The 8,805-nt window shown below is 43.1% G+C and overlaps 1 protein-coding gene across 4 annotated transcripts; it reads left to right on the plus strand.

The window, feature by feature from the left end:
• The first annotated feature begins 1,669 nt into the window (after positions 1-1,669).
• ZNF32 (zinc finger protein 32) lies at positions 1,670-6,476 on the plus strand. 4 transcript variants are annotated; one of them, XM_082721811.1, is made up of 3 exons: positions 1,670-1,775; positions 4,116-4,255; positions 5,484-6,476. In XM_082721811.1, exons 2-3 carry the CDS (start codon positions 4,186-4,188, stop codon positions 6,275-6,277), a joined length of 864 nt encoding a protein of 287 aa, XP_082577937.1. In that variant the 5' UTR covers positions 1,670-1,775; positions 4,116-4,185; the 3' UTR covers positions 6,278-6,476. The 4 variants fall into 4 exon arrangements, with proteins under 4 accessions (XP_082577937.1, XP_082577939.1, XP_082577940.1 ...); XM_082721813.1 differs by having other exon boundaries at positions 5,526-6,476; XM_082721814.1 differs by having other exon boundaries at positions 1,735-1,975; positions 5,526-6,476.
• The last annotated feature ends 2,329 nt before the right edge of the window (positions 6,477-8,805 follow it).

Consider the following 8,805-nt stretch of genomic DNA (forward strand, 5'->3'; position numbering starts at 1 on the left):
TACAAGTCCCCTTTTACAGCTACCTTTTCCCACTGAAGCTTTGTCATCTGCTTTCATGATGGGATCTGAAACTTGTCCTAATGCCCACAACTGATCCTGACCTCAACAGAACCAATATACCCAGAGTGACTTCTAGGTGCCTGGTGCTGTTTATCAGCAGAAGAAATGACTCCTGGAGTTTGGCAGGTGATAAACACAGCCCTATTGACACAGCTCAGGAGAGAAGAAAGCAGCAAACACTGGGACATACAGCAAACACTGGGACTGGCCTTTGCTGTGTGCTTCCTGAGCTTTGAAAAAGTAAAAGTATCTGGCTGTTCAGCAAGGAAAGAAAAACGGAACAGTGATTGTGCCCCATCCCCTGGTGACCTACCCCTTTCTCTCCCTGACTCTGGAATGAATGACAGAAGGATGCACCACAGGGAGATCTGCATTGGTGCTGAGGGGCTTTTGTCGGTGGCGATGGGGGGCATCAGAGCAGTTTCCACTGCACACTCATGGACCTCTCTGTGGAGAAGCCACTGGCACAGATTTTAAGAAAAGTGGTGTGTTTGTTTCTCAGCTAGACTTTCAGCTCCCCTCCCAAGAGAAGGGAGTGTGCCTTGTTCACATTTATGTCCCCATCACTCAGCACAGTACCTGGCACTTAAAATGGGCTCAGCACATAGATTCAATTGAACTTGAGTAATGATATTTTATTAGTAATAGTAATGACTAACATTTAAGAACCAACTTATTACTTACACTTTGTATACTCTGTGAAATTAATTTTTCTGTTTTGTTTTGCTTAACTGGTGGCTATGGGGTAAAGGACAAGGACATAGCAATAGAAAGTTTGCTTTAAGAAGCCCTCCTTTCAAGAGGCCAAACCAGTCCGCTAGTGGAAGCTCCGGAGCAGGGAGCCTGAAGAGAAAAGTACAATGAGCAAGAGAGTTCCAGGAAAAAGAAGAGCAAAGGTGATTCTAAAGAGGAGTCCCAGGCAACAGCAACCTGAGTCATCAGGAATTTTAAAGCCATTCTTGCCTATCCAAATTCCCTCTTGGGAAGAGGGCAAGATCCTATAAAAAAGTGTGTTTGAGGGAGGCTTGGGGCACTTTCAGAGAACCTTTATCTCACAGATAGTCAGTGGTGGAGCCACCCACTTGCAAATTGAAGACAAGTATCTTGCTAAAAAGATCTGAAAGGAATAGCTCTACACCAGACGAAAGTATCCTCCTCTCAGACCCTTTAAAGTCTCCAGCTATGTCAAATTACTAACCCACAGGCTCTACTGGACAGATTTGCTCCTAGCTTCAGAGCCTGAACTACAGACCAGTCTTTGCTCAAGCAGCAGCTCAACACATAACCCCAATGCACCCAAGGCTTTTCTCCCGCAAGATTTTGTTTCCTTCCATGAAATCCTCAAGAACCCTGGATTCCGGGTTTCCTGGCCCACCGGTCGGCTTTACTACGCGGTTATTCCAGGCCTAATCTGAGCGGCTGCATGGCTCCCTCACTCCCCGGACTACGACGGTGGACAGAACGCCTCCCCCTACAGCACAAAGGGGATCCGACCAAGAGCCCCGCCCGGTCGGGACCCTCAGAGTCCGAGTAGCAGGGCGCGCCACGGAACTACGTTTCCCACAGTGCTCCAAGAAGCCAGGCCAGCCAAGGCCCAGGACCCGGCGGGCGGGCTCTCGCGCAGCCTCTTGGGAGTTGTAGTTCGGTCCGCTCGCGCCGGCGCTGCTGTGGGCTCGGCGCCGGCCTTTGTCTGTCTGCGGGCGCGCGCCGCTGCGGTGAGTGAGGCCGCCGGCCGGGTCAGTGAGCCCGGCTAGGCGGGGCCGCGTGGGCAGGCCGCCGCCCCCGGGCCCTCTTCGGCCCCCGCTGCCCTAGAGCAGGCCTGGCCGGCCTGATCCCCGAGGGAGGCCACCCGCGAGGGGAGAGGCGTGCGGCCCGCAGAGAAGGGTCCAGCCGGACTGGAGAGCGGGATGCTGAGGTCCAGCACGCAGGGCGGGCCCGGGGGCGCCTGCGGCGGGAGGGGAGAGTGTACCCGGGGGAGCAGGGTACACCGCTCCGCAGGACAGAGCATGTGTGAAGGCCCCGCACCCTGGAGAAGCGGGAGGGGGAGGCCACAGGCAGGTGTGCCTGGGGCCTGCAGAGAGGATTTCACAAAACGTTGGGGCTGGGGGCTGCTCTGTCTAGGGAGGGGGAATGGGAGAGAGGACAGCCTTGTTAAGGTGGAGAATGGGAGGAAGAACAAAATGGATTCAGATGTGTAAAGAAAATAATCACCCCCACCCTCATCTCCTAAACCTGAGACTATGGCCCAAGAGGTTCCAAAGACAGCAAAGCTTACCCCCTTTGAGGGCTCTCCACTTTAGGCTTTCAGTCTGTAGGTGCCATCAGAGATTCTTCACATTTGGTTTTTATTCCCCTGAGAGCTACCTGATATGACAGTATTGTTAACCTATTTAGTTAGAGAGGAAATAGAGCCAGGGCTGTTTGGTTACTTGCCCAAGGCTGTATAGGGGTAGGGGAGATTCAAGGCAAGAAACCAAGTTATCTCCTGGCCTTATTCTGAGTTTTTCCAAAGGATAAATAGCCTTTGATAGGAAAAGCAATTTTCTATTAATAAAGCCACTTCAAATTTTTCAGGAAATTATTTCCTCAGATTTGTGACCTAAGGAGAAAAATAAAACAATCCCCATTTATTAACCAAGGCAGTTCTGAGATGCAGCTGAGTTGTTACTTGTTGGAAGATCTCATAGCATGCAGAGAAGCAGAGTTGTAAATTCTACCCACTTGTTCTGACCAAACTATTTGCTGGATTCCCCAGAGACAGAGTCTGACCTTAGGCAGGGTTTAGGTTTCGTGCACTTTCCAGGGACTCCTGATGGATGTGCAGTTGTTAAGCAGTAGCACCTTGAACAAATGAACTTCCTGTAGCATCCTGGCAGTATCAGAGGATATCATAGATAAGGATATCATAGAGGATTCCTTTGTAGCCTCTACTCCAGATTGGAGGTGACAGCTCCAAATACAAGTTTAAAATGCCTCTCCAGTCAGAACAAATGTGGCAGAACGTACAGTTGTCAAGACCAGATGTTCAGGTTAACAAAACCACTGTAGCATCACACCGCTATTTCATTAAAACAGGAGGCCTGCATTTTGATGAAACATATTGGAGGGGAATAAAGATTATGCACTGAACCACTGCATAAAGTGTACGAATTTAGTAATTAGGATCCTAAAGTAAGAAGAAAATACTCAAAAATGGGGAGAGGGAGGGGAGAAAGAGTGTGGAACAAGAGGATTCCTACGATCTCGAAGAGTGGTAAAGTCCTATCAAGCATTGTTACATTCTGTTCCAGTTTATAAAAATTCTCACCAGCTCTTAATTGTCTAGTTTAAGGGCATAGACTCTCAAAAGTCTTGAATTTGATCCTTTGCCCACCCTGGACTCCTTACTGACTGTATGACTTTGGACAGGTTACTTATCCTAGTTGGAGGGCCTTGGGCTTGGTTTTGGGAGTCTGAAGAAGGTCTTTCTTTTCCTAGAATTGGCAAGTACTTACACTTAGAATTGGTATTCTCATATCCTGAAGAATAGGAGAGGGGTGGTTCTGGATCTGGACCCTCCTAAATATTGTTAAAAGGTAGACATGAGATCTCTTGTCCTTATAACCTGGGGGGAACTGGAGGGGAGACCTGGAGCCATTTTCATCATAGAATGAATCATGACGGCTGAAATGTTGTTTTTTTTTTTAATTCTGAATTCCTTTGGAGGCTTGAAGTATAAAAGAGCAGGTGGTTAGGTGGGGGAAGGAAGCGGGAGATCCCAATCACATGCCATAGCTAAAGTACAAACAGGAGTGACCATTATCTTGGGATTGGCAGGAAGAGATATATGTGTTCTGTGCTTCCCACCTCATGTTTCCATCTTGACTCATTTATATGTGGTCATGGTACCTTTAGACCAACTTTGGGTTACATTATAGGTGGCTAAGATTACATCAGGCAATCCAGATTTCTTCCATTTACTCAAACCCCAAATTTATCCTTCTCACTTATCAATTCTCTTGCCTTTTCCTGTTTTTCTTTTTATGTTTTTTGTTTGTTTTTTTTTTCCTCCTCAGGTGTTCAAGAATAGCCCATGGAAGGATCATATGAAGAGGTGGTAATTAAAGTCATACAGCAGGCGTGGACATGTTTGGATTTCCAACAGCTACCCTGCTGGATTGTCATGGAAGATATGCGCAGAATGTAGCATTTTTCAGTGAGTGAGTCGGTTGATCACTGAGATGCCCTTAAATCACAATATTTAGTATCCCTGTACTCAAGCACTGATGTAGGCTGAGGAAGCAGAGGAGACATTCCTTTGGAGGAGTTCACCCTTCCTGGGGGTTACAGGGAAAGTTTGCAAGCTAGAATTAGAAATAGCATTAGAAACAGAGCAAGGGAATGATCTTGATATGGAGTAGTTTTGAGGTAGTCTCTGAGAAAATGAACGAGTAGCTTAACATCAGAGCACAATCGTTGAATAAGAGTAAGGCAAGAGAAAATTTTCCTAGGATGACTCCAAGAAAACTGTTAATAGTGATTAATGGACCCATAATTAAAGTGCAGTAGCAGGCTCAGATGCTATGGAAAACACTATGGGCACTATGGAAAACACTGTCAGCGTGCATAGGAAGTGTCTGAGAATAACTTCCAAACCAAAATTGATTTCAGTTCCACCATAGCTTAGTAGACTGAAATAGCATGAATATTAAAGGGGAAAGTTCCTTGGATCAGATTCTATACTTGTCCTAGCTTGATCTGTGGTATCAGGCAAATTGTTTAACTTCCTTGAGCTCCAGGCTCTTCATCTGTAAAAAGGGACAGTAAACTCTACCTTGCAGGGTTACTGGGACTAGAGATAGTAGATGTAATGTTCCAGAGATTCTGGTACATATTTTCTGATGTCCTGGAGCTTACTCCACTGTCAGAAAAATAGATTGGTACAGAGATGATTTCTCACGTATTGGTCTCTCAGAACTCTCTACCTACTTTTATATTATACTTTTTCTTAATGGAGTGCCTCCAGAACCTTAAAGTTTTAGGTCCTGCACAATCTGGATCCATACCCATCTTGCAGTCAGAGAAAACTTGGTTATGGGACTCTATTTGATCTTATATAGTTTTCTTCATTTTCTGAGCCTATATTCTTGTCTATAAAAAGGAGATAATCACGTCTACCTTACAGGTTCTTTGGGAGGCTAAATTAAACTAAATTTAGAGACAGTATACTTCTGTGGAGCATGCCTGTGTTTGAATCCCAACTCTACACTTAGCTAACTGCAAGATCTGTGACAACCTCCCTGTGCTCTCATTTCCTTATCTGTAGGATAAGGTTTCATAGGGTTTTCATGATTAAATTATCTATGCAAAGTTCACAGTGTAATGTCTGGCACATAATAAGCATTCAAAGCATTGTTTCTTTTTTCCCTATTCTTCTCACTCAGCATATTGGTGCATCTTACATGACTTCCCTCTCATTTTACCAGATGTGATGACAGAAGCCCACCACAAATATGATCACTCTGAGGCCACAGGATCCTCAAGCTGGGATTTCCAGAATTCTTTCAGAAGAGAGAAGCTGGAACAAAAATCCCCAGATTCTAAGACACTACAGGAAGATTCACCTGGAGTGAGACAGAGGGTCTATGAGTGTCAGGAATGTGGAAAATCCTTCAGGCAAAAAGGCAGTCTAACCTTGCATGAGAGAATCCACACTGGTCAAAAGCCCTTTGAGTGTACCCATTGTGGAAAAAGCTTTAGGGCCAAAGGCAATCTTGTTACACATCAGCGAATACACACAGGAGAGAAGCCCTATCAGTGCAAGGAGTGTGGGAAAAGCTTTAGTCAACGAGGTAGTCTGGCTGTTCATGAAAGACTTCATACTGGACAGAAACCCTATGAGTGTGCTATTTGTCAGAGAAGCTTCAGGAATCAAAGTAACCTTGCTGTTCATAGAAGAGTGCACAGTGGAGAAAAGCCCTATAGATGTGATCAGTGTGGAAAAGCCTTCAGTCAGAAAGGAAGCTTAATTGTTCACATCAGAGTCCACACAGGCCTGAAACCCTATGCCTGCACCCAGTGCAGGAAGAGTTTCCACACCAGGGGCAATTGTATCCTGCATGGCAAAATCCACACAGGAGAGACACCCTATCTGTGTGGCCAGTGTGGGAAAAGCTTCACTCAGAGAGGGAGTCTGGCTGTGCACCAGCGAAGCTGCTCACAAAGACTCACCCTTTGACCACCCTCTTCAAAGGAAGTTCTCTTTATGAATTAAAAGTTAAAAAAAAAAAAAAAAACTCAGATCAAGCAACCTATCCAATGCTATGGAATGAATGGAGACTCTTTCAGAAAGACCATCATTGGGTAGGGCAAACTGACTTTTCTCCTTTCCCCCAAATAAGTTTGAAAAATAAATGTCTTGTTTATTATCATTATCATATATGTTTCATAATTTGTCAGTTTATTTTGACCTAAGTTCCCCCAAGTACCTCCATTAATCTAGTGCATACATGGGAGATTTTTCTATGTATAACAGATTCAGATTTTCAATCTGTAGTTGACATCGTTAGTTTTTGTTTAAATCAACCCTTTATGAGTCCCACGGTCTTTTCTTTACATATTCAAATCAATCTTGTATCAGGATTCAAGAAGGGAAGAATTCATTCCAAAGAGCTTGGTAGCAAATCTTTATCATCTAGAGAGGTAAATTATATCAAAGGTCTTTGGGCACAGAAATACTTTAGAAATACTGTGGGTTTGAATAGTAATATAATATCGCTCCCAAAGATACCCTGATACCATTTGAAGATGTATACAAGAATGTTGATATCATCCCAATTGGTAATAGTCATAAACTGGACAAAACCCAAAATATCCAACAATAGGTAAGGTAACATATGCTGGTATGTTCATATAATGAAATGTGACTCAGCAATAAAAAATAACATACAACTAATATATGCAATAATATAGAAGAATCTCAAAACTTTATGTTGAGTGGAAACACACACACACTAGAAAACTCATCTAATAGAATAGAACTAATGGAATTCAGATAGTTGCTAACTATGGGTAGAGGGAACTGAGTAAGGACTGACTTAAAAAGGGCACAAGGCAACCTTATAAAGTGAAAACATGCTCTATCCTTATTTCAGGTGGTAGATCATGGGTCTGTGCAATTGTCAAAATTCATTGAACTTAACAGGAGTCCATGCATTTTCTTATCTGTAAGGTATACTTTAGGAACAATGAGGCAGTTTAAAAATACTGCACACAAGTTCTTTAGCACTTATCTCATGAAGAGATGGGGGTCTGTCACCTCCACTTAAGTTTGGGTAGGCTTGTGACTGCCTCAAATACAAAAAACAGAACTGATACTATATAATTTCCAAGAATAGGTCTGAAGAGCCCTTCAAAAGTGTGAAAAGTTTCTGCCTGATTCTCTTGAGATGCTTACTCTGGAGAAAATCAGCTGCCATGTAAAAAGTCTATCTTGAGGCCACTATAATGGACAAGCTGCATGTAAGTGCTCTAGTTGACAGCTTCCGCTGAGCTCCAACAGACAGCATCAACTACCAGCCACGTGAGTGCGTTACTGTAGATGTCCAGGCAAGTGCAACCTTGAGATGACTGAAGCCCCATATGACATCTGACAAAAACTATATGAGAGAGCCCTAAGTAAGAACAGACTTCTCAAATTCCTAACACAAAAAGTCATTAGAGAAATAAAAAGCTATGGTTTTCTACCACTAAATATTTATGTTATTTACTATACAGCAATAATAGAACATAACATTTTCTAAAAAGATAAGATACTATGAAAAGAAAAGGAAAAATCTGGGAGAATGACTTGAGATTTACTTACTGACTAAACCAAAACACGAAATTATGATTCATGATTCATGAGAAAGCTTAAGATTTAAAAGTAAACATTTCTTTTGACAAAACAGAAGGCAACGTATATATTAGTTAACCCAGATACAAGTGACGTGAAGAAGTAAATGCTGGTCTCCAGCAGTCCTGCTCTGTAAGAAATTTATTAGATAATTCAGTAACAATGAGGCAGTTTAAAAACGCTCCCCACAAGTTCTGTTAACACTAATCTCATGAAGAGATGGAGATTGGTTTCACCTCCACTTGAATCTGGGTAGGCTTGTAACTGCTTCAGACACAAAAAACAGCACTGATGGGACATGACTTCCAAGAATAGGTCTGAAGAGCTCTTTAAAGTGTGAAAAGTTTCTGCATGATTAGACAGATACATACATACATGCATAATCTATATATAGGTATCTTAGAATCCTTGTTCTGCAGAAAAGAAATGAGTATTTATAATAAAGAGTAAATAGGTCAGAAAATATAAAAGATCTTTAAAAATATTCTTCCTGGGACTTCTGGGTGGCTCAGCGGTTAAGCATCTGCCTTCAGCTCAGGTCATGATCCCAGCACCCTGGGACAGAGACCCGCATCAGGCTCCCTGCTCAGCGGGGAGCCTGCTTGTCCCTCTTGAGCTTCCCTGTGCTTGTGTTCCCTCTCTCGCTCTATCACAAATAAAATCTTAAAAATAAATATTCTTCCTATTTTTTATACAGATATTATTAACTTTCTAAAGATTGTTGGCTGCTTCCATTAAAGTAACAACAAAAGAGTGTTCTAGTTTAAAAGGACAATGTAGGAAGATCCTGGGTTCACCTCCTCACACAGACAACCTACTCTACAGCTACCTATGGAACAATTTCCTCTTAAAAAACAAAAAACCTAAAAACT

The sequence above is a fragment of the Mustela nivalis genome (assembly GCF_964662115.1).
Source record: "Mustela nivalis genome assembly, chromosome: 2".
In the NCBI taxonomy this organism is placed as follows: domain Eukaryota; kingdom Metazoa; phylum Chordata; class Mammalia; order Carnivora; family Mustelidae; genus Mustela; species Mustela nivalis.

What these genes read in the sequence shown, in the direction of transcription:
- ZNF32 (XM_082721811.1), top strand. Translation starts at nt 4,186, where the DNA reads ATGTTTGGATTTCCAACAGCTACCCTGCTGGATTGTCATGGAAGATAT. An exon ending in GCAGAATGTAGCATTTTTCA is followed by an intron (nt 4,256 to 5,483) that starts GTGAGTGAGTCG and finishes CTTCTCACTCAG; the next exon opens with CATATTGGTGCATCTTACAT.